The sequence below is a fragment of the Ursus maritimus genome, unplaced genomic scaffold (assembly GCF_017311325.1).
Source record: "Ursus maritimus isolate PB19 unplaced genomic scaffold, ASM1731132v1 scaffold_15, whole genome shotgun sequence".
NCBI classification, from domain to species: domain Eukaryota; kingdom Metazoa; phylum Chordata; class Mammalia; order Carnivora; family Ursidae; genus Ursus; species Ursus maritimus.
This window is the reverse complement of record NW_024423897.1, coordinates 7059576-7085188: the sequence shown is the minus strand read 5'-3', so window position 1 is coordinate 7085188 and position 25613 is coordinate 7059576. Positions and strand designations below refer to the sequence as shown.

Genomic DNA, 25613 nt, shown 5'->3' with positions numbered 1-25613 from the left:
GAAGTCAGAGATATGTAACCTAGTGACTAGGGTTTTTTTTTTTTTTTTTTTTTTTTCAGGGTGATGCTCAACAAATCCTACCCTATCATTCACTGGATAGAACTGTACCATCAGAATTATTTTTAGAACCAAGCAATTACAGGATTTGGAAAGGGGAAGTCATCCCCGAGGTATAGGAGCAAACCCTTCATTTTCCAAATGGGAAAAGTGAGACTCTGAGTGTGGAAGGGACTTGCCCAAGGTCACACAGCCAATTAGGGGCTGAGTCGGGACTGAACCACAGATCTCCTGATACAAGTTCTACTAGGCTCTATTGCCTTCCTTTCTAGGTTTCTCCAAATCAGGCACAGCTGGAAGTGTCGCTTTGGGTGACAACAATCAAAATATTTTCTTACACAATTCAACTTTAGTTTGACCGCAAGATGATTCCTAGCTGAATTCCGCCCCCAACACACCCCTGGAAGTCAGGGTAGACTCATTGGAAAATCCAGGACACAGAAAGGCAGCTACACAAGGTATATAGGGTGGGATCCTACCTCCTCTCATCTTTCTCCCACCCTGCCACTTTAAGGCTACTGCTTAAAGTTTGCATTTAAACCCGAGGCGAGATCCCAGGAGCAATGGCAATGACTAGACTTTACCAGGCTGTTTGGCATCCCCCCCAGCCCCGTGCCAAGGTCCCTTTGTGATTCTGGGTGATTTCAATGGACCCCTTGGTGCTAGCCCCTCTCGCATCTCCCAGACCTGTAACCTGTCTTTTCCCATGCCCACATTCAAACACACTCTCCCTGAACGCTCTGGCAGGCGCTGGGGGGCTATTCCAGTCCATCTGTTCCATCCGGCAACAAATACCGCTGGAGCACCGGGGGAGAAAGGACTCAATTGAGACTTAATTAGCAGGAACCCCAGTTTGTGGGAGGTGAGAAATCACACTTTGCTGCCTGCAAACACTTTGGCCAAGGTGAGCCAGAGGGATCTCCCGGTTCCCAATTTTAATAGCACTGCAGCAGAAGACACAGAAATGCAATCCACACGGACCCCCCTGCACACACACTCCCCCTCTCTTCTCCTCACACGGACACACACACGCACACGCACACAAGGCAGCGGTCGCAGAATCAACTCACAGGATCTCCAAATCGCGCAGCGCTCGGAAGGCTCCATCTTCAATGCAGCTGATGTGGTTGTTGTCCAGTTGCCTGTGGAAAAGCAAGGGGAGGGCATGAAGGCTGAGTGGGGGCAGCGCCGAGGAGCCGGGCGGCCCGGGCCGGGTATCCCCGGCCACCCAAGCGCCTGTCCCTCCACCCCTGGCAGGCTCTGCTCGTCCCCGCCAGGAGCTCGCGCAGAGCCAGCCTGTCTGCCACACTGCTCCGTCTCTGCTCTCTGACTGTCTGAGAGAACTACACAGACGAGCGCACCAAAGGCTGTCAGGTCTCAGTAAATATTAATTGCGCATTTTTTTTTTTTTTTTTTTTTTAGGCAGAAGGGAGTAATTTCATTACATTAGGGCATCCAATCCATTACGAGCTCTTACCGTCATGTCACTGAAACAATTTCATTAAGCTAAAGGCCTGTAAATCATTGGAGGTCACTGCTCTGCCCTCCGCGACCTCCCAGAATGCTTTTTTCCCTCTCTCCCTCTCCGTCGTCTCCCTTTACTGGAAGTTGCAGTCTTCTGCTCTGACACAGTGCTAAATCTCGAGGCTTTATCTGCCCAAGAGCAGTGAGGGTGCATGGGGAATATACCAATTCCAAATTAGACTCAACTAATCTAATTTTATAGTCTTTTTATTATTCTAAGCACCAAATGTCTGTGGTGGTTTGATGCCTCCGTGCTTTGTTATGGGGCCCATCTGGTAGGTCATTCTATTGAAGCATTTTCTGACTAACTACAGAGCCCCTCAAACTGCACCAACCACCATCAACATTAAAGAAATCCATTGATGGAAGCGTTCCTGATGGGGGAAGGAAAGGAATATTGTTATTGCCTTAAAGATGTACCACTTAAATTTAAATTGGGGAGAATTAAATGCACCTATTTCGGGACTCGTTTTTTATTTCCCTTTCCATCTTATGAGCATGAAAATAATGTCTTTTAAAAGGATGCCTCGACTAACATACATTCTCGTTGGGGACTGAGGTATTTTAGTGGAAGGATAACAAATTAATACCATTATCCCTAAATCAAAATAGGTGTGATGTGTAAGTCACGACCACGCTCCAACTCAAATCTCACATTATGTATCAGTCATCTGATTTCGAAAATAAAAGATGGTATACAGAAAATGTTTATTAGAGCCAGATTGTCTGTTGTATTTTGTGTGCAGGACACGCCACGGTCTTTGGGGGGAATGGCCGAAAGAAGTATGACTGTACTGAAAAACTCCCTTATCGACTTTTTTTTTCTTTTGTCTCAGAAAAAGAAAAAAAATTAGCCCCTCTCAGGTGAAGGGATTTCCTGATGCTGGAATTTTTCATTTGTGACTTGTACTAACGTATCTCAACAACTCTGTGCAACGGATGTGTCGATGATACGTTCGGTAACCCTCACGGAGGGTTTTATGTTCTGCTGCAGGAAGGCGGAATTACAATTAAAACACTATTGTCACCGAGAAACCAGAGAGATACAGGATTTCTGTAAACGCACGTGAATGAAACATGTACAATTAGACTGATGTCGTGTGTCACAACAGATGGGCTCTGCCACGATATTATGGGGAACCGAATCATCTCAATAAATGCTCCCGATAAAAGGGTTAGGCATTGAGGGTTTAAAAATCAGTGGCAAAGGGTATCTCAAGAAGCAGAAACACTCTTTAGGTCGACAACGTCTACGTCTAGCGTTCAAAGTTCTTGCTGATGCCCACTCAGGTGAAATCTCAGCGTCCTCGCTACCTGGAATTTTTCCGGAGTCTTCTTTAACATGAGTTTGCTGAACATCCTTTCCCAGGATTTCTTGTAAGTACTGGGGCCGCTGATTCCCTGCAAAGGTTCTATTAAGGCAGCCTAGTCCTGCTGCCCGGTGTCTCGATTTATCATCAGTTTAAGGGCCAATGAATCAACAACCCCTGCCCCACATCAAGGCCACCAAACCTTACCAAGCAGAAATGCAGTGGGGTTGGCTTTTGGCTCCAAGAAATTGTTCAGTAAATATGCTGAATTCGGCAAAAAGGGCCCCATCCACCTAAGTAGAAAGTATCTACATCATCAAACTGAGAAGCCTGGGGTAGCGCGTAGCGATGGCAGTTCGTGGTGTATCTGCTTCTGCGCAGACATTTCAGAGAGGTCCTTGCTATTAGAATATTATTGATTTGCTGGGTTTGTGAGATGCTTTCTGTTCCTTTTCTTTTCAAGCACGAGAAACCAAACAGGATACTCTAAATGGACAGAATGTTACATGGAAAGAATGCCATTTGTAGGGAGGAAGGGAAATTCATAGAAAGAAGGGAAAGAATGAAGTGTGGAAAGAGATTAAAAGGGTGGGGGAAAGGAGATGTGCAAAAGATGAAAAACCAAGTCCACTGTTCAACGTTCCGTCAGCGCTCTGCCCAGCGATACTGGCGCCGCGGGAACAGAGCCTTAGGGAGGGACTTGGTCGCTGTAAGGCTAAAAGCGGGGAGGTCTCCTACGTGATCGGTTCTGTGATGTTCAAACAGGCTCACTGGGCAGCACAAGCCGACACCTAGTCATAGGGAAAACTGAGCTGTAATAGAAGCGGCATTTCTGTGGGTGTATTTTTATAGACTATTTTAGAATGTATGAAATGTATCAAAATTTCAAATATTTGTGCAGAAGTGTGCTATACCTTTATTATAACCAAGATTGTCTCTTTTCATTCTACCCACAGATAAACAGTATCCCAGCCTTGGTCGTCAGTCATTTCCCATTCGTGTTGGTCATCAGGGAGGTCTTCGGGGGTACAAGGCCTAGGAGGAGCTTGTCAAGCAAATGAAAACCTGAGAATTACTTCGCTGCCCAGCTATTAATATCTTTATGGCACTGAGTATCAGAGTGTTCGTAAAAGGTCATTAATTGTCTGCAATCAATCCTGATATTTCATGCAAATAAGCTAGGCCCCTAAAGCAAAGTAAATACATACTTGCTTCAGACAAGGTTTCTTATTCTTTCAAAATTACATCTCAGATACACAAAAGTTAGTCCCCAAGCATGGGGTGGGCGATGCGAAATAAATGCAAGCCCACCATTCCTTTGCAGGTGTTAGGAGTGGAGTACTACTAAACACACAGAGAACCTTCTAGAGCTAAGGCCAAAGATTTTGACTTAGAAGTTTGCTTCTGGGGGTTGATGGAGGCCGCTGAACTGTGTTCTAAGCTCTCGGGTCAAAGGTCCATTTTGCAGCTTTGAAAGGACTCTTTCAAAGACCCTCTCAAAAACAAATCAAAAAGCCCATTGCTCACTCCATACTCCGTTACTCAGGAGGCATGGATGTGCAGGAGGAACTTTGGACGATGGGAGCACGAAGAACTCAGCAGTCTTAGGGTGCCTGATCTTTCTATCTTTCCATGGCAGTAAGAGGTATGTTTCCTACTGCTACTGAATCCATTTTTACCACTGGTGCCTCGCAGTCTTAGGATGCCTGATCTTTCTATTTTTCCATGGCAGTAAGAGGTATGTTTCATACTGCTACTGAATCCATTTTTACCACTGGTGCCTCACACAGTGCCAGAGACTTCCCAGCTGGCCATGCGCGGTTGCAGAGGGAGTCCGTCTACTGAAGGTACGGCAGGGCTGGGTTCAAACTCCTCGGCAGAAGGCTCTAAGCCATGAGCTACGCCGCCCAGCTGTGCCCTATATGATGGAGCATTCCCTCTCTGACTACATGGGGAGCTTTCTGCCTCACAGACCTCCACTGGGAGAGGATTTGGAGAGGATGCTTGGGGTAACATGAGATTTCTGTGGCAAAGATGAGGAGCGGGAAGGCAGCATGTGGAGGGAAGTGTGGCTGTTTTTTGGAGGCGACTTTCATTGTCGTCTACTTCATACAGAAAACTCCATTTGATTTACACTCTCCTGCCTGTGACTAAGCCTGGAAGCCCCAACACATCATGATATTAAATTAACTGCTCTAATTTCCCTGGGCAGCTCAGATTTCACCAAACAATGTGTGCTAAAATGATACCAGAGTCCATTTAGAAAGGACTCCTCCGACAAGAACGAAATGCAGACTCCCCGAGAGGAGCTTCCTGACTACCGTATTTTTATACTCTGAGAATATAAACAAGTCAGAAAGGAAAGCCAGCGTGAGTGAGGACTTAAAATACTCTTCACCAAAGGCAGACAGCGAGAGGGCGCTTTTGTAAGAATTCCCATTCGTAAGCATAATATTATCGCAATTCATCTCCTTCAATCACTATTTCGAATTTCATAATTGAAGCAGGAAAGAAATATTTTTGCAGTTCTAAAGAAGCATATCTAAATCTTTTTCAAAGGGCTTACAAAACCTGATTACAATATTAAGAGCAATCTACCTGTCTCCTAACCACTGCCCCGTACGCCCCAACAACAACAACAAAGCAAGAAAGAAAATTTCATGATTTCCACGATGCTCTTGAGTCCCCACGAGGAGAAAATACCTGAAAGATAGAAATGTCCAGAAATAGGTTTCTGGAAGAAAAGTAGAATTCCCAACTACTCATCCAGATGCAAGGTCTACATACCGAGGCACATCCATCCAGATGTTTACTTCTCATCCAGATGTTCTGGGGGACCCCAGCATCTCTGCCCTTGGATGGTTAAACTTAGCCTAAGGGCACTGTTGCTCCGGGCCCCAAATCCAGCCGCAGCCTATGCTCCGAGGCTGCAGCTAGAGGTACTGCAGTCCTCATGCTCAATAGGCGAAGCAGCTAAGTTCCAGCGCTCTTTGGAATCAAACAGTTTGCTAATTTCCGAGCAAAACCACCTACACAAAATGCGCACGATAAGTAGAAGAACTTCTGCGTGAAATTCACAAGGGAATCCTTAGTACAAATTCAAAGCAAGCCTATGGTCTCGGAATCCAACCATTAATTAACCTGTAAGAGCAACTGAGTGTTAGTAGATGTTCACACTGTATTAGGCGCCTAGGACACAGAGTGGAGTGTAAGACATCCTTTGAAAATTTTTGGAAGAAGCTGGTGCCTGTGGTTTTTACATTTCAATTATCGTCAGAGGTATACGAGAATTCTAAAAACGAAACTAATTTAAATTTGTTTTTGATGAAATAGATATGTTCCTACATATCCACACTCCAAGTGTACTCTTTTTTCCATACTGAGGAGAAACAGAATGTTGCAACTATTCAAAACAAAACAAAACAAAAAACAAAACAAAACAAAAAAACCAACCTTGGGGAATCCCTGCTTTCTTAAAACAAGCCAGAAGACAAAACATCAAGTAACCCAGACAGACTGTTTCTTTTCTTCCCATTATCCATTGTCCTTTAAGCAGAAAACAAGAAATCTAGTATCGCTTCTGAAGGTTGTTTTTTTATGACAGTTTAACATTCTAAACAATCATTATCAAAGAACAAATTATAGAAGTATTTGCTGCTGGCTGGGGTCTTCAAAAGAAAAAGAAAAACTCAAGGTTATTTTAACTGGCAAAGGGGAAAACTATGTTCAAAAGAAAGGCATACACCCCATATAATTGAGTACCGGCCACATTTTGTAGGCAAATCAAACACATGATCCAAGCCACAGTCCGCTAAGGAATTGTCACTACTTCTCATCATTAAGGATCTACTGTAATTCCACATTAAAACGACATCTCACATGAACAAAAAGAGGTGAATCTATTACTTTGCACATTTGGTACACTTGTCCACCAGACCCAAGAATACATGCATATTGATATGTTTACCGATCCATGAATTATTTATGTATCCACAAAGAGTCCTGTCTATAGAACTGACAACTTTATACCTATTTTTCCTACATAATAATTACATGTAATATCTCCCTATCGTATGCATGTAAATGCAAATGCATATTATAAAATAGTTAAAGTGACTGCTGACCTCTGAAATTTAATGTGCCCATATCTAGTCATATTTACAGATATATTTAGATAATTAAATGATTTTTAGTATTCCAAAGACTTCAACCAACAAAACCTACTTTGTAAAGGATAGAATCCTAGGTTAATTAAGCTCTCTGATCAGAACAACCCGCTTAGAACGTAGTTAAAAATTGAAGCATGAATCTATTTCAACAAGCATCCTTACGCATACCTTGCCACGTGGCTAGCATAATACCTTTTATTAAGTATGTATCCTATTGCGGTTCAACATATGCACCTTCTCAGCCACTCCAGTAGATGCCCTGAAACCCAGCTCTACACTAATGCAAACACAGATGATGGATTAGCACCAACGAGGCACACCAGACCTTGGAGAATAAAGGGGTGTTTTACACATCACTGGGAAATATCAATAACTCCACTTCTGTGTTTACATAGTTTCCGGTTTGTTGGGGATTTGGCAAATGAATTTGTGCTGAAAAATGCAGGGGGAACATCCCTGCAAACCAATTTAGCATGAAGGATAGTTGCTCGGAAGAAGCTGAGCTCTCGTTTAATTTGGACGAGTATCAATTTGAAACCAATTTCTAGCATTTCTAGATAAATAAAACAACAACGAAAACACCAACCAACCAACCAAAAAGCAAATCAAACGAACACATCCTGTATTCACGACGAGAGTTTTATTCGTTTCGCAGCAACTTTTAGACCAGGGGACCAAGGACACTTGGTTCTTGTTGCAGAATGTGCTCTCGTGTTTTGAGGCTTAGCTCAAATCCATCCTTTCTTGTGTCAACCTAATATTAGGGACCAGAGGGCTTCATACCTAGGATGTCCAACTTGCCAAGGATTGTCTGGAAATTTCACATTTTAGCACTGAAACTTCCGTGACCCATCCCGAGGAACTCACCAGTCCTGGCAAACTGCAGTGGCTGGTCCCCAGTTATGCCCCTGGGGTTGACTCCACTGGAGACAGATTTATTCTCTGCACAGCATTTCTTCACCAGTGTTCCTAAACCGTAAAATGTGTGTTGATTCACAAACTCAGCCTTCAGTTATGTCAGCTCATTGCACCTCCCGTAAAATGGGCTGTCCTTCTACAAACGCAACTACAGCTGAGCTGGGGGGAGCCCTGAAAGTTGCTGAGACGTCCTAATGTGCATTCTCAACTTTCCTCATTGGGAATTAAAATGTCTTTGTAAGAAGCACAGCATTTTACTGGCCTCCTTGCTGAGGTCATGAATACTCAGAGGCCAAACAAATAAAAGGCTGTCTCCATAGCAATTGGGGCAGGTTTGTGGTTTCCCTAGTTACACTCTTGAGCGATAACCATCTGGGGTTCCTCCCCGGTAAAGGGAAAAGGGAGTGAGAAACCAGAAGATGAAATATGCTTTTGTTAATGGGCCTGAAAGTTATCTTCCACATCTCTGTTTTTGTTTGTTTGTTTTAAGTCAATCAGCATATACTGTTCAGAGTTTTTAAATTTTTCATCCCACCACCCACCCAGAGGGTTTCAGAAATTTTCCCGTTGGACTCAACAGATAGTATTCCAGCCACATGGATATAAGCAACAAGCAGCAGGCAGAGCAGAGTATCCCTTTCCGGCCAGAGACGGCGGCAGGTGTCCGAGCCCAGGCGCGATGCTGGGTTTCCTTCAAATACAGGTCGTAAGCAGCTCTACTCCGGGCTGGTCAGGGGTCTTTCCCTGACCGTCCATCGAGGTCACATCAAAGGAGGACAGGGATGGCCTCCTAAGACTTCGAAAGATCTTTGTCTCCCTTTAAGAGAATCACGTGAATCTCTCATGTAGAAATTTTTTTTTAAAAGATTTTATTTATTTATTTGGCAGAGATAGAAACAGCCAGCGAGAGAGGGAACACAAGCAGGGGGAGTGGGAGAGGAAGAAGCAGGCTCCCAGCGGAGGAGCCTGATGTGGGGCTCGATCCCAGAATGCCGGGATCACGCCCTGAGCCGAAGGCAGACGCTTAATGACTGAGCCACCCAGACACCCCTCTCATGTAGAAATTTAAGGACTTGTGAATTTACGCAAATTTCCAAACCATACTAAGTAAGCTTTTGGAGGCTCTCAACTTTTGCTACCCATTTTTTTTTTTATAAAATAGAAGACTAGGTCTCCTGTAAATTTCTAGCTGATGAATGAAGTGACTCATACCTGCCTCAGTGTGCCCGGAAGGCAGGACCTCTGCCCCAGTGGGCCCCGCAGGCAGAACACGCAGCCTGAGATCATTCTCTAGTCTTAAGGTTTTGGGCTTGCTCAGGACCTGCCCGTCGCTCCTTTCCTCTTTGCTATTTTTCCCCTTTGGAATGGGAATGTCAGTCCTATGCCTGTCCCACCACTGCATTTTGGAAGGACATGTTTGATTTCACAGGTTCATAACTAGAAAGCAATTTGGCTCAGAATGAGTCATACCTGCAGCCTCACTTTATTTTTTTTAAGGATTTATTTATTTCTCAGAGTCCATCGTCTCTCATGCTTCACTCCCCCCTCTGATTACCCCCCCTTTCTTTATCCCTTTCTTCTCCTACTGATCTTCCTAGTTCTCATGTTCCATAGATGAGAGACTATGGACTCTGAGAAACAAACTGAGGGCTTCGGAGGGGAGAGGGGTGGGGGAATGGGATACGCTGGTGATGGGTAGTAAGGAGGGCACGTATTGCATGGTGCACTGGGTGTTATACGCAACTAATGAATCATCGAACTTTACATCAAAAACCAGGGATGTACTGTATGGTGACTAACATAATAAAAAATGTTTTTAAAAAAGGATTTATTTATTGAGAGAGACAGAGAGAGACTGAGACTTTGCATGTGGGGGGAGGGGCAGAGAGAGAATCTTCAAGCAGGCTCCCTGCTCAGCAGGGAGCCTGACATGGCAGCTCAACCTTAGGACCCATGAGATCACAGCCTGAGCTGAAACCAAGACTGAGCCACCCAGGCGTCCGGCCCCCTTCAGCTTCAGTTTAGATGAGACTTTGGACTTCAGATTTTTAGGTTGATGCTAGAATGAGTTTGAGTCTATTGAGATGGAATGAAACATACTTTGCATGTGAGAAGGATATGAAATCTGGGGAGCCAGGGGTAGAATGCTATAGACTGAATGTGTAAATGTGTCTTCCACACCAATTCATATGTTGAAACCTCTCCTCTAGGTGATTATATTTGGAAGTGGGGTCTTTGGGAGGTGATGAGGTCATGAGAGCAGAGCCCTCCTGAATGAGACCAGCGTCCTTATAAAAGGGAGTCCAAAAAGGGATTCCTGTCCCCTCCACCATGTGATGTTACAGCATAAAGACAGTGGGCCCTCTAGGAAGCAGGCCCTCAGCGGACACAGGATCTGATCTTGGACATCCGAGGCTCCCGTGCTGTGAGAAACAGCTTCCCGCTGTTTATAAGACACCCAGTTTATAGACAGCATCCATGCCCCTGAATCTGTTTCTTCATTTGTAAAATGGAATAACATTGAGCCCAAATGGAAGTTCTGAGTATGAAAGTAACGAAATGTATGCACTCTGAAAATGTATTTGTGGCATTTTCTTTCCTTTGAAATAAATAATAGTAAATACAGGAATTCATCTTCTATAATCTCTAAAGTCTCCTTCAGATCTGAAGTGACGCGGCCTGAGGTCAATTTCTTATGAGATTCTTAAGAAAAAGTTCCTGTTCATCTTACTCAGATCCTTCTGTGCTTTGAGCCTATCCCTTTATCCCCCCCTTCTTCCGTCCCAGGCCAAAGAATCTATTATTTGAGATAGTCAATATATTTTTCTGGACTGAGGGCAGTAGTGCACACTCACATGCTTTTTGTATTTCTCTAGCTGATAGGAGATTGAAATATGAGAAGCCATCAAAAACCTCCACGAGGGAAAATACAAATTTTTCTCTTACTGGCAGAATGAGGTCAACATGGGCCCGTATTTATAATTCCCATAGGTGAGAACCTTTAGGGAGAGTGACTATAAAATTGAACCCCATTCCTCGGTGACCTTTTTCAATTAATAACCAACCAAGTTATGTGTTGAGCACCTAAAATAGTCAGTTGCCACACTGCTGTCTGTGGTGTGTAATTTCCTTCTATTTTTTTAAGATTTTATTTTTAAGCAATCTCTACACCCAACGTGGGGTTTGAACTCACAACCCCGAGATCAAGAGTCAGCCGGGTGCCCCAGTGGTGTATAATTTCTTAATCTTAACATCCCTTAATCGGGACACAAGGCTTTAGTGACTCCCTGTGGCCTACACTACAAATGATCACAAGAAAACAGCCACAATCATAACTGCACATAGTCGTACCCCGTCACCATTTATCAGGCAACAAGCATTGAGCTGGGCATCTCCGATTAGGACCGTGTACTTGGTACACATCTTCCCAACTGAATATAATTAAGTCTACACGGGCCTAATATAGGCTCCCTCTCTTTGCACTTTGGAAGTCAGAGAGAAGGGGGATAGCAATGGAGGTTAAGCCCTGAAGCTCCTGGGTCAGGAAGGCAGATTTGACCCTGACTCTCAGATGTATTAGCTGAGTTCCCGTGAAGATGCTACGTAACCTCTCTGAACCTTGGTTTCCTCCTGTGTTTACACTTGGCCCTATTACTGTGAAATAAGTGCTCTAATGGAAGGATGACCAAAGGGTCAGGAGGGTTTGGAGAGAGCAGTTCATTTTGCTGAGTTTGCACAGGAAGGTTTGCTGGAGGATGTGGCCTCTGAGGTCGGCCCTGATGGATGAGAAGGGGTTCCCCAAACAGAAGAGGCAGGAAGGACCAGCGTGATGAGGCACAGAGGAAGTTGGGAAGGGCCTAGTGAGAAAAGTCAAGGTTTGGTCTTGGCAGTGGTCACTGGAACCCAGTTGCTTTCAGTGGCCTGCAAGCCTTCTGACCCGGAAGTTGGTAGGTGAGGGCAGTACATTCCACGGTGTCCCCTTGCTGACTCTGTGTGTCTCTCAATGGGATTCCCTGGAAGTCTCAGGCCATTTAACTCTTAGGATCACTGGGGGAAGCAGGCACCTACTCCTTAAGGAGATGCTACAATTTCCGGCTGACTTCTGGGACCTGGCAGGTAGCTTCTGACCAGCCTGGGACAGCTTAGTGCTTTCTTGAGCAAGGTTGGGGCACTTTCAAGGAAATGTCTCTCTGCGATCTGGGCAATTGGCAAATGGCACAGATTTTCATCCATCTTTCCCAGGCACGGCCTCCACCAGTGGTGACACAGGCATGTCTTCTAAAGTTGCACAACCTGAGACAACTGGGCAGTACTAACCAGGTCCTGTACTGGCATGTGCAGGGGCAGTGGCCATTAGTGAGGTGTCACTCAAAGGTGTCTTTGTGGCAGCAGAAGCGAATTAAAATATGTCTCATAAGCTCAAACTGTAAGGGGATATCAAGGTCCCTGTAATTAACTGCTAAAAAAGGGGGCATCAAAACTCAGCAACATGGGCGGTGCTGATAACTACATTCAATCCAGCTAATACACAGAACTGAAATGCTGCAAGAAAAGGCTAGCTTCTCTTTCATTACCATTATTCTTAATGAAGAGTGAAGAAGGCCTGGACTCACCGGCAATAGGAAAGCAGGGGCAGGATCTGTCTGGCTCACAACTGTACCTGCCCTGTAGTGCCTAGCACACAGGAAGTGCTTGGCACACACCCTTAGGGGGTCACGATGAGCTACCACTTCACACCCCCTAGGACGGCTAGAGGCAAAAAGATGGAAAGTGATATGGAGAAACAGGGACCCTCCCACAGTGCTGGTGAGAGTGTAAAATGGTGCAGTTGCTCTGGAAAAGAGTTTGGTGGTCACTCAAAAGTTAATCATAGAGTTATCTGATGGCCCAGCAATTCCACTCCTTGGGATATACCCCAACGAATCGAAAACAGGTGTTCAAACAAAAACTTGTACACAAATGTTCATAGTAGTATTATTTGCAATAGCCAAAAGGCAGAAACAGCCCAAATGTTCATCAGCAGATGAATGGGTAGACAACTGCGAGATATTCACACAATGGAATATTATGCAGTCATAAAAAAGGAATGAAATTCTGACACGTGCTACAACATGACAAACCGTGAAAACATTGTACTAAGTGAAAGGGCCAGATATAAATGGACACATACTGTATGATTCCATCTACGTGAAATATTCAGAACAGGTAATCAACAGAAACAGAAAACAGATTGGCACGTGCCAGGTTCTGGTGATATGGGGGGTATGGGAGTAACTGCTTAATGGGTATGGGGTTTCCTTTTGGGGGGACAAAATGGTTTATAAAACTGATGGTCGCACATTATGAGTGCACGAAATGCCACTGAATTGTGTATACTTTAAAATGATGAATTCTGTTGTATGAATTCCAGCTCCCCCCCCACACACACAAAATAAAGAGGGGCTTGCTCTTTCTGTGGCAGGGAGGAGTCTTATGAGAGCATCACACCATGAGGGTAATTTTCCTGTGGCATCATCACAAAGGCAAGGAAGCCCAGGGCCAGATCAGGTAGTAAAGCCAATTCCATCTGACGTGAAAAGAAATATCTTGGCATCCGAAGAGCAAAGAGAATGAAGGAGAAAAACATGCGGGGAGTTAACTGACCGACTTTTGGGGATTATTTATAGCAAATTTAAAAACTCTCCTAGTGGGGATACTAGCAGTCACTCGGCACTCAGCAAAAACTAAAGCCAGTTTAAGCAAAGAGAACGAGGCTGGTAAACCTGGTGGAAGGGGGCGGGTAGCAGTCATCGGCTCGCTTCCCAAGTCAAATGTGCAATGTTGTGGGATAAGCCGCTCTGTTGTATTTTCCACGACACTGTTCCTTCTTCCCCATCGGCAGCCAGCACAGATAACTCAGTAGATTGTACTGAGTTTCCTTCTTGCCTTTCCTCAGACTGGTTCTTTGGCTCTCCCGCTGAGAAGGCTGGGTAGAGTTCTGAGTTGCTTTCCCTACTCTTCCCTCTCCAGATACTCAAGACTCTGGGGCGGCCACATGGTCTCATTGAGCTGAACGAATCCAAAGAATTTGGAGTGGGAAGAAGAGGCCAGAAAAACAAAGGACAGAAAGTGTTGGAACCCACTGAGACAGTTCCCGCCTGGGTGCAAGGTGAGGGCCAGTTCTACTGACGAGTTCCACGTCCCAAGGGAAGGTTTCCAGCTTTCCATTGAGGCTACTGCTACTTAGTTGGTCATGTCAAGGCTGAAACCAGCTTCTAATTCCTCCCCTGATTCCAGGAAAGGGAAATGAAAACATGGCTTACGCTTCGGAACTAGGGATAAGCAGCACTATGCTGGGGGAGAAAGGAAAAAGAATGATTTTTCTCATTTGCCAGCAGTAGAGTTTTATCTAAGATGGTGTGGTTTAGTGGAAAAATAAAAAGTTTGCTCGGGAATCAAATGACAAAGATCTTTGACCTTGCTGGGTCATGGCCTAACTTCTCTGGGCTAAAATTTCCCTATCGGTAAAACAAAGCCGTGAAAAAGATGATTTCTGTGCACCCCTCCAGAGCTGAATATTCAGGGCTGCGGAATTTTAATCCAGCCCCTAAAGTCCTCACATGAGAATTTTCTCATTTTGTTATTACAGGTATTATCAGAGGAGTCAGACTTTATTTTTAACGCAGTATGTTGAGAATGCAAATATGAGTTTCCTCCTGCCTGGAACAGTTAGGATGGGGACCCTGGAGGTCTGAACAGGTTAGAAAAAAAAAAATACAAGAATGAATGAAATGTGGTATTAACTTCTGCGAAAATGCTGCACAGAAACCCACTGAGCTCAGCAGCCTGCAACAGTGTCTAATGGGTAGAGATCACGTAGCGTTTCTTAGGTAGGATAAGACCAGCTCTCTCAAACTTTTGGATGTTTATGGGGTTAGAAATAAGGGGTCAGGCTGCTGTGGCTCCTTCTACCTCCTTGAAACGTCTCCTTTTCCTGGTCAGAAACGGCATCTTTCTCCATCCCGTTAGTCACAGAGACGACTTTTGAAAAGCATTTAATAATTTTACGGTGACCACAGAAAGCTAAGGCTAGACTCCCCCATCAAACAGGGGATGAGCAAAATGAGAGTGTAGATGTGGGAACACAGCCTCTAAGGGCGGAAGAGGAGAAGGCCATTCCGGTGATACCCTCGAGTTGAGTGTTTCACCACGAAGTCTCTAGGAGGGGCCGTGGCAGGCAGAGAAAGCCTTCTAGGACTTTGCCAAATTTGCCCCTACAGGACATGAGAAATGGGACCCCCTCTCTTCCAGGAATGATCTTTGGACTCGCACTGCTCTCTCTGGCAAGCTCACCCTATTTTTACAATCCAGCTAAAGGCTAGTTGTCTCATAACCCTTGGTTTAGGAAAAGCAAGGCCCTTTGAAGCTGGAGCTGAAAGGGAAAATGGTCATTTCCAGGTCAAAAGTGCTGTCTTCTTAACCATCCCAACTCTACCTGGTTAAGGTCCTGGCTTTTGTCCAAAAAATGCCCGGAAGCAGCCTCCCTTATTTATGGGGCATCCGGCACCCTTGGTTCCCTCAGCCGTTGCTGCCCTTCTGCGGCTTGTACCTGACGGATACAAATACAGAAGTGTTCGTCTTCATATATTTCCCCGAGTTCTCGAATTCTATATTTTTGCCCTTTAAAAAATTCCTTTTCAAATTCACCATGCAAGTTTCCAATGTTCCATCCTAGGTCCTCACTCACTCTTTGGGCGCTCACACTCTGGGGTTAGCCTTAGCAGAGGCTGCAACACATTTGCATCCCAATACACTTCAGTCCCCCTGCCCCTGGCCGGCCTGGGTGCAGGGCGCTTCGCACGTGAAATGTGGAAAGGGGTGACCACTGCCGCAGATCTCTGAACAGAGGGCACGCTAGGCTTGGGGTGGGGTGAACCCCACAGTCCTGCCTCAGCGAGCGATGCCATCTCACAGGACTTCAAAACGGAAAAGTCAGAACCCATCTGATCAGAGGAAAGGGTTGGATAGTCAGAGCTAACATTTCCTTTGTCTGTGATGGATAGCCACTTTGGAACTATTTCCCGTCCTGATTTTTCCTTTGGTCAGCACTGCGGTGGAAGCAGGGGGCGGAGGGATGGGGTCTGCTTCGGTCACGATGTTCTATACGAACCCCTCCAAGAAGACCGCAGCACCAGAATTGTGTCTGTACAAAAGGTTTGCATTAACTGCAATGAAGCAAATGACAAAATCAATAAAGTGGGAATCGCGCGGCTGTCATAAAGATGATGTAAATCCAGGGTTCACGATGGTTATGAAGCTATTTAGAATTGTAATTAAAACCAGCACCATTTTTTTCAAGATAAAAGCCCCTCTGACAACCATAAATGCAAGCTACAGGAAATTTTCAACAAATATATTCAAAATTAATGTATGGCACAAAGATGGCATAAATTAACTGAGGATAATCCATAAGCCCAGGCTTCAGAATCTAAGAGCACTGAGTAAAGAGATTTCGATTTTGCGTTTGGTTTTCAAGCAATGTGGTTTTCAATTTTAATCAAGTTAAAGCTTGACAGAGCACTTAGAGACTCTGAATGAATGGCATATTTCTGACAACTACTTTTCAATGAGACTGAAAATGCTGTCTCTGTATTTGCCCAACTTGAGATCTGACGGCATTTGCTATTTTATGCATCCCACATATTTCAGAAAAGAATGTGTGTGTGTGTGTGTGTGTGTGTGTGTGTGTGTGTGTAGGAGAAGATGACCTTTTTGTTTTATTCGGGAGTGGGAGCAGGAGGAAGTAGGGGAGGAAGGGGGTGGGATAGCCAAGTCTTTCCGTCCTAATGAGCTCTCTGCCTGGGACTTACTTTCTGAGCCCTGATTGCAAACCGTAACACTGTGATTTCTTGGGAAACATCCGCCTGCCTACTGTTCCAGCCACCTAACTTCGGAGCGTCACTGTTTGTTTCTAGGTCATTAACGGTATCACCAACTATGGCCCTCTGCCCTGCTGAAGGAGGTTCCAGCCGTCTGGGTGATGATAACTGTAGAGTCGTAGAATTTCAGTGTTGGAATCAGTCTTAGAGACTATCTGGTCCAAGTCCATCATTTTTAAGAGAAGAGGAAAGAGGGGATCAGAGAGGGGAATAATTACTTGAAATCCTAAGATAACATTTGGTAGAATAGTCAGGGCTTGACCACAAGCCCCTTAGGTCACACTACTTGGGAAGGGAAGAGTGACGTACGATACATCAATGAAAAAAAAAAAGTAAGACAGTGAATGATGATTAAATTGTATTGTCAAGTCTGAATGCCGCTAGAATCCAGGGATGCTTGATCCTTTCAATCCAAGGCCCTTCCAATCCCGGGCTTGGAGTGTGGTGAGGAGGTGGGGGGTTAAAAAGGAATCGAGGCCAGGGATTTAGGGGTATATCCATCATATTTTTCATTTTCTGTATTTTATGATTGCTTGACATCTTGGGGGGGGGGGTGTTGCTGACTGAGGAGAGACCGCCTCTCCCAGAGCTAGTTAATTCCTGAAGATAGTAAATAACTTGTCAGGAAGCCTGTCTTTCCTACGCAACCACCGATCCTAAGTCCATACCTGCAACCACACCTCTCTCTCTCACACACACACCAGGCCAATAACCTCCTCTCTAAATCACCCAGGGCCAGGCAGCGGGACACTAGGGCCACTGGAATGGTTCAAACTAGCCAATCCCAAGCTGTTCACCTGGCCTGCCTTGCCTTTTCCAGGAAAACCTCAGGAAAGGCCGTGGTCTAGGCTTTCCCTTTGCTTCTACCTTTGGACCCTGGTGCTTCCCTGTGTGGCCCTCCCTGCATGTCATGGTGTGCCTCTCGTTTCTAGGATGGCTCTGGGTAACAGTGAACTATTTTTCCAAAAGCACAGACCTCCCCGTGTTATCACTCGGTCACCTTTATGTACCAAGTCCCAGACACAGGTCAAAGGGACCCAGGTTTTGGTCACAATTCCTGCCCACTGTCTGAAGGATTCTGGACAAATTGCCACCTTTTAAGAAAGGAGAGGTATGGACTGCATTTTCTAGTCCTTTCTGGCTTGGTTAAGTCTAGGACTCTAAGTAGAGCACCCCGAATTCCAGTCCTCAAGTCAGCAGGCAGAGGCTGGCTGCAGTAGAGGAACCGCGTGCTCGCCAAACCACTTATTATAAAAGCACGGCTCATGCTTGTCTCAGTAGTAAAATGGGCAAAGAAAGGCATTCATTTTAGGAAATCTAATTGCATTAAGGAGCGGATTCCAGAAAAGGCATTTGGATTAATAGTCTACTGAGAAGGCTCGTCTTCCGTGATGAACAATCCAGCAGAGAAAATTTGCACATTCACAACTCAATTACACTGGTTGACGGCAGGTTCCCCGAACTGCACGTGGGCCATCTTAATTGCTAGGGAGGTGCAAATGTTATGAAGCAATTTCACAACAGACGCAAAAGGAAGTTGTGTGCCGGCCCTCGCTTTAAAATGGCCTGGGACATGTGAAGAGGACCCAAAAGGCCTGACTGAAACCACTCAGCCTCCGAGGTACACAATAAGGAAGCCCCTCAAAATTCAAGGCAGAAATCCCTAGCTTGGGGCCCTTGGGATTTTTGTGCCTAGGGCAGAGAAGAGCCTTTTTATTTTTATTTTTATTTTTTAGTAGTCAAAGAATAGTGCTTTACTGATAGAAGGTTAGTTTCAACGGATACAAAATTGCTGTGTAAAATAAGTTTTCAAAATACATTTCCTTGGGTAAAGATTATCTCTTAGTAAAAGCAGTTATCTCTAAGTGAAAGTATTTCTTTAGATTTGGGCAGCAAAACAAAGGGGGATGTAGAAGTGAGCCCTTTTAAACATCAGCAGCTGGTCACCGGCACTGAGAGCGTCACTTAGTGGTCTATGCGAGATGTGACTGCTAGAGACTGGCCTTCTCTTTGGAGAACACAAGGGGACCCTTTCTAAGGTAGAGTTCATGTTTAGAACCTTGGCTTTGTGGTCTGTATGTTTTCCCTGTAGCTGGGAAACATACCTAAGGCTGATTCTAGACCAAAGGAATCCCTTGGGCTATTTAAAATAAGGCATGGGCAGTAAAAAGCAGAGAAAAGGGAATGGGGGCAGGGATAATCTGCTTTAGGAAATGATGGGAAAACCCCTTCTGTTTCAACCCCAGTGAAATGTTTTAAAGCCTGACTGCAGAAGACTCCAGAAACTTGTGAACAGTTAACTGAGGTTTCACTGCCTGGAGGTGTCCTCTTACTCTAGGGCTCAGGGTTGAATCGCCATCACTCAGCCACCTCGTCTTCCCCATCCGCTTCTCTCTTGTCTGTTAACTCCTAAGGATCACCTAAGTTGGGTTTTATCTTCCTCATTGTGCGGTTTAGGCTGGGGGTGAAGAAGGAGGAAATGCTGTGCACGAAACCTCGATGCCACGAGACCAGAAGCGTCCACAAACCCAAATTAAATACAGTCTGTTCGCAGCATCACACAGTTTGATTTGCCCGACAGCTGAATAATGACTCAATATTTGTATCATCCCAATGAATCGATGCACTGGTTTCCTTCTGTGACTACACAGAGCCAGGAGCACGCTTTGAACTTGGGCGTAGAGTCTGTTTTTAGAAAGAATCAAGCAAACATTTGCGGGTTTGTGAGCTGAATATGCTTAAGTAGACAAAAGCGATATTCAGCCAGTGATCTAATTGACATTTTACTTGGGCAAGAGAACTGGGGCCGGCCCAACGGCAGGCAAATTCATTTCCCAAAGGTCACGGGGTTGGCTGCTGGTGATTCGTTGTTGAAAGATATCTCAGGGCTGGTCAAGGCCACAATCAGAGATGCCTATGGAATACAAATAATTCCCCTCATTCAAAACTGGCAGGCAGAGCTGTGGGTCAATGTGGTTGTACTTATGCAAATGGCAATGATCATAGTTTCCAGTTACGGAGGGTCAACTGTGACTGAGACAGGTGGGCATGGGGCACGGCTGGCTCGGAGTCTTGTGAGTTCTTGCTCCGAAAAGCACTCTCTGTTATCTGTGTTATACTAGGGAATCAAATAAAACAGGAGAGCTCCCGTTCTTCGGGCTCAGATCAGATGGATTTAACCTGCGATTTTTAAAATATGTAAATATATGCACATTATGAAGAAAAGTTCAAGGAGCATCAAAAAGTCGAGAGTGAAATGCAATACTCCTCCTGCCCTTACCTCCAGTTCTGCAACTTAGCTTCCCCAGCAGTAACTATTATAGTTTCCCATAAATGTGTCCCCAAATATCTCACATACATGAAAGCATATGAGAACAAATACAGGCATACTATTTTAAAAGCACAAACGGTAAACGAAACAAAAAACCAAAACCAAAAAAACAAAAAACCAAAAAACCAAAAAACCAAAAACCGTACCAACCTTCCTGCACCTTGTTTTCTCATTCATCAGCTCTGGCTGCTGTTCTGTATCACATACAAAGATCAGTCTCATTGCTTGTAACTACTCTGTAATAGTCCAGTGAATGACATACCATAGTTCATGTAACTAGTGGCCTACTGATGGGATTTTAGGTGGCTCCCAAGACATCTCTGCTACAAGTGATGCTTACCTATACGCCTTTTGGGAACTTGTATACATTTATCTGTAAAACAGATTCATCAAAGTTAAATGGCTGGATTGAGGAGTATGTGTATTTTCATGTTTGATAGTGGTTACTAGACTGCTTGTTAAGAGGGTTACGCTGGTGACACTCCCTCTGTCAGTGTAAAATACTGCTCCACGTCCTTGCCAGTTCAGTGCCCCATGGATTCTTAGCAAGCACTTAAGAAAAGAATCTCTCTAATCACCTCCAAATCTCATGGGGAGAAGTTGGACGCACTACCCTAGAATTAAGACAGCCATGGCCAAAATATAGTAAGATCTTTCCCAACTTACGTCAGCTTTCTATAACAGTGGGATATGGGATATATCCTACTCTGGTATTTGTTCTAATTGCTCTTAAGTAATGTATGTTCACTGTAGAAATACTGGAAAGGAGACAAAATAAAAAAAAAATAAACTCATTCTTAAGTATTTACCCAAGAGAAATGAAAACGTAAGTGAAAGTTCATAGCAGCTTTATTCATAATACCCACAACCTGGAAACAACCCAAATGCCCACCAACAGGAGAGTGGGTAAACATATTGCAGTCGATCCGTAAGAGGAGTACTACTCAGCAATCAAAAAGAACAGATTACCGATAGACGATACAGTGTAAGATGAATTTCCAAATATTATACTAAGTGCGAGAAGCTGGTTACACAACACACTGTATGAGTCTGTTTATATGAACTAGTTCCTCAGGCAAAATGGTAGTGCCTGAGAGCCGGCTGGTGGCTGCCAGGGTCAAGGCATAGGTAAAGGGGAGTGGGGACTGACTGTACACAGACACAAAGCACACTTTAGGTGGTGGTTACAGGACAATACCCTTGTCAAAATGCAAGGAGCTGTATAGTTAAAATGCATGCATTTTATTATAAGTAAATTATACCTCAATAAAACTGATTTAAAAATTAAAATCACCTAAATTCCTACCCTTTACAGTCAACCACTGTCAGCATTTGGGTTTATATCCTTCAGACTTATTTCCTGTGCAAACATACACGACCATATTCACACTCTTAAATGTACCTTTCTTTGTATTTTTTTAAAATAAACGAGAACACATGGTTTGGTAATCTGATTTTTTAAAGACATCTTAATGACATATTGGGTAGATTCTTTAATAGCTTAATTCCATATCTCAAACCGTTTTCTCATTCCTAACAGAAACAGTAGTGGGCTTCACCTGCCCACCCACCCCACCATAGGTTAAAAAAAAAAAAAAAATCCTCGTAGAGTAACCAAGTTTGAGGAAGCAAGATGAGTTTTGACATCTCTTTTTTTAGATGCCTTTTTCCTTCTCCCTATAAGATGTGTGGATTACACTGGCCTCGGGCAGATGGCAACCCTCTCTCCGCCCAGTTGGGGTCAAGGTTCACCGGTGTAGCAGAGCTGGCATAAACTTAAAGTGGGGCCAGGCTCATTCTCAGCTTGTAAGGCACTCACAGGGAGAAGCCCGGAATGGCTCCAAAGAAAACCAGAGGTCCCCCACTCTCCACTGTTTGGGGGAGACAAAGGCCTCAAAGTAACTGAAAGGGAGGCTTTGTTCTCTGGCTTCGCTCCAGATGAAGCCCTCCCACGTTCTCCAATCCATTGTCAGGACATGGGACCTCCTCCACTGACAACATTCCAAGGGGTTGACAAATTAAGAGCAACAAAGGCCAGAATATTAGACACAAAGGAGTCAATGGGAGCCACGACCACAGCCTCACATTCCCAAAGTCACACAGGGAAAGCCCAACACAGACCACAGACACTTGCCTCACAGACAAGGCCGGGTCTGCCCACCCCTTTCCTCCAGGCCCCCTTGCTCTCATTTCAAATCTGGACTGATTTCCCACTATTGTTTTAAGGACAGTTAACAGTTTGAGTCAGATTGATGTAGGTTCAAATTTCAGCTCTGCTGTGTGATCTCTGCAAACTACTGAACCTTGCTGAGTTTAAACTTCATCTTGAAAAGAGGGACGATGCCACCTACCTCACTGGGTTGTTATAACAACTCAATGAGATAACTCATGTTTGAAGTGCTCACTATGTGTCAGTTCTAACTACTTCACAAATATTATCTGATGTAAGTACTATCTTTAGTCTCCATGAAAAAAAAAAAAACAAGCTCAGAGAAGTTAGCGACTTGCTTACGATCAGTGGGGAGGTCTGGGACCCAGATTCCTCTCACTTCGATGCCAAGTCCTAATCCAGCACACAAGTCATTCTCAAACCTTATAGAATCAAGCCTGAGTGGGCTAAAATGCAGATTCCGGGGCCCAACCAGAAATCAAGATTCACTTAGTCAATAACAGGGTGCAGGCATCTGGATTCTTGATAAGGTCCAGATCAGGAAGCAGCGCATCATCAACCCACATTTTGGAAATATTACACATTGCTATAATGAAGACATGCGATCATTACTTCATGATTATTACTGTACAAACCCAATGGAGAAAAATTATGGGGTGGGAGAGGGCGAGAAGAAGAAAGGGGACTACAGGACTCCACTCGTGAGCTCTGAAAGGACAGGCAATCACTGATGGTGTCGAGATGACGCTCGTGCCCGTGGAGGCACACAGATGGATCTGCGTGTATTGAGTCAACAGTCTATCCAAATAAATAACCTGAAGTCAAGCTAAAGACTGTGTCAGTCCCTCGGGGGTTGGCGGTGTTGGGATTCTTCAGTGAAGATGACCACTGGGGTGTGACTTTGAAGAAAGCATAGCAAAGTCACCCACTTCAGGGATGGGCCAAGGCCATACTCTGAGGCCGCAAACCCAATTCCTGGCAGGGTATTTGGCCTCAAAACACTATGGGATGTGGTCAGAAGGGAAGTTTAAGTCCAGGGACAGTGCTCTGCGTAGCACAATTAGCAGTGATCTGCGTGATGTGGTTACGGGAGTATTGTTCTCAAATTCATCCCTCTCCAGCATTCCGACTGCCACTCTTTCAGGGCCTCTGGAAATGGGTGGATTTTAAGTGGTTTAAGGAATGATGGCACTACAGCCTGCCAACACATTAGCAAAGATCAGATTACTGACACATCGGGCTTTGGGACAAACCACCAGAACCTTTCCTTCACTTCCATTCCTGCGGTAGTCCGCTCCTCAGGGAGTGGGAGGCACCACCTAGGTCGGACCCCATGGCCGAATTTGACCCACAGGTGGTGTTATTTAGCCTGCACAAAGAGGCTACTGAGTGTTTACAAAGATTTTGCGTTAGGTGCCGGCATCTTGAAATCAGATGATTTTACAGAGAAATCTCAATTTCTTGCTTCTTTCAGGAAAATGAAAAAAAAATTGGTAAAGGTGAGCCTATAAACATCGGTGGGAGCCACGTCACGGTAATATTCAGATGGAGCCATCGTTCTCCAGCTAGCCATAGCGTCTACAACTTCCTGTGACTCCCTCAATACCACCAGGCCCCCTCCAATCGTCATTTTCCACTCATGGTATGTAAGCCAACTACCCCTATTGAAGGGCTTGTCTTCAAGATACTGGAACAGAGAGAATGCCCAAGACAACCAAACCAAGTCTCCAAACCCTCCCCTCTCCTCCAACCCTTTATGCCAATAGGCCGACTGTGGGGTTCTCTCTCCCGGCATCAGTGAAGGTGAAGGAGGAAAAATGTGAGGGGAGGGGGTGGAGAAAATTAATATTTACTGAGCAACTACTTTGTGCCAAGCTCTATCTTCAGGCCTTTCCACTTGTCTTCTTATTTAACTTTAACATGAAAATTTGTGGCTTGGTTCGGGGCTAACAATCATCTTCATTTTATTGAAAAGTTAGTGAAGGCTCGGGGAAGAGAAGTACTGTGCCTAAGTAGCAAAGCACCGTTGCAGACTGGGGACGCTTCTACGGGAGAGGTGGGGTGGTAACTCCTCCTTGGAGATGGCTCCCCACAACGATGGGATTCTTGAGAAGCCTGTAAGACCAGGGAAGCAGGCCTGCTGGGGACAGGACAGCATACTGTTGAGGGAAGCTGCAACTATGCTTCCGGCTACTGTTTGCCAGGCAGGCTTGAGTGTCCAGCGTTAACACATCTGATGTTTCCAGAGAAGCTGGAAAACCAGATTTCTCAAGCAAAATTTACTGATCTTTGGAACCCCACAAAGAAGAAGAAATAAAACCTGTCTGGAGGTGGGATTTTGTCCATTGGTTTATTTTCATTAAACGCTTTTCTAAGTATAGGCAGCACTGCATAGTGGTCACAGGTGCTAGATTTAAACTCTTTGGGTTCAAGTCCCGGCTCTGCCACTTATCAGCATACGACCCTGGGATTTATCACTTTACTCCTCTGTGCCTCAGTTTTATCATCTGTAAATTGGCAATAATCATAAGGTTGTCAATGGAGATTAAGTGAGATGACAGGTAGAAATTAATAAGATAAATTAAGGGCTCTATAAGAACTTACTAAGAAGAACGACTGTCTGTTTTGAAGCTACTCCTCCTTTCTTCAAGCAGCCTCTGTTTATTCTATGAGGGAGTGGGGAGGAGATAGGAGCATTTCAGGCTAAATTATGGGCTTTAGAGGGATCTCAGCACACATACCCCATATCCTTGAGCCCAAGAAATGGTGCTGCTTCTAAGAGCCGAAAAAGAAGTGCAACTTCCCAAATGAAATGCTAATTAGCTATAAAATCTCAGAACTGCCGCTGGGCCATGTGCTGGGCAAACCAAATCTTATCTGCTAGGTACTTATTTGTCCAGCTAGGCAGTTTTCCTGGCAGACACGGTACCTGAGAACGGATCATTGGCGTTTAGAAGTAATTTAGCTTTGGGCACTTGTGCCTGGGGCCTGGTTATAAAGAGAGCTTTAAAGGAGAGTGTTAACGATGGCAAATAACGGCTGTCGTTCTAAATGGACACATTGTAACACATTGTCCATTTACAGAGCTGAGCACTGGCGGCCGACACAGAAGTGCTCCACTCTGGCAAAGCCGTGCGTATAGATTTGTCAGTTCTGATACAACAAGGTGCTCTGAAACACCAGCTCCAATAACACACCCGTGCCCATCATGAGCAG

The 25613-nt window shown here is 44.8% G+C and overlaps 1 protein-coding gene across 1 annotated transcript in view; it reads right to left on the bottom strand.

Annotated features, from left to right (window-relative positions):
• The window catches only part of SLIT3 (slit guidance ligand 3), a 584433-nt gene that overhangs the window by 148693 nt on the left and 410127 nt on the right, over positions 1-25613 (bottom strand). Inside the window, exon 6 of the mRNA XM_040630315.1 lies at positions 1128-1199. Within this exon, the coding sequence (XP_040486249.1) occupies positions 1128-1199 (72 nt within the window). The remainder of the gene's footprint in view (positions 1-1127; positions 1200-25613) is intronic.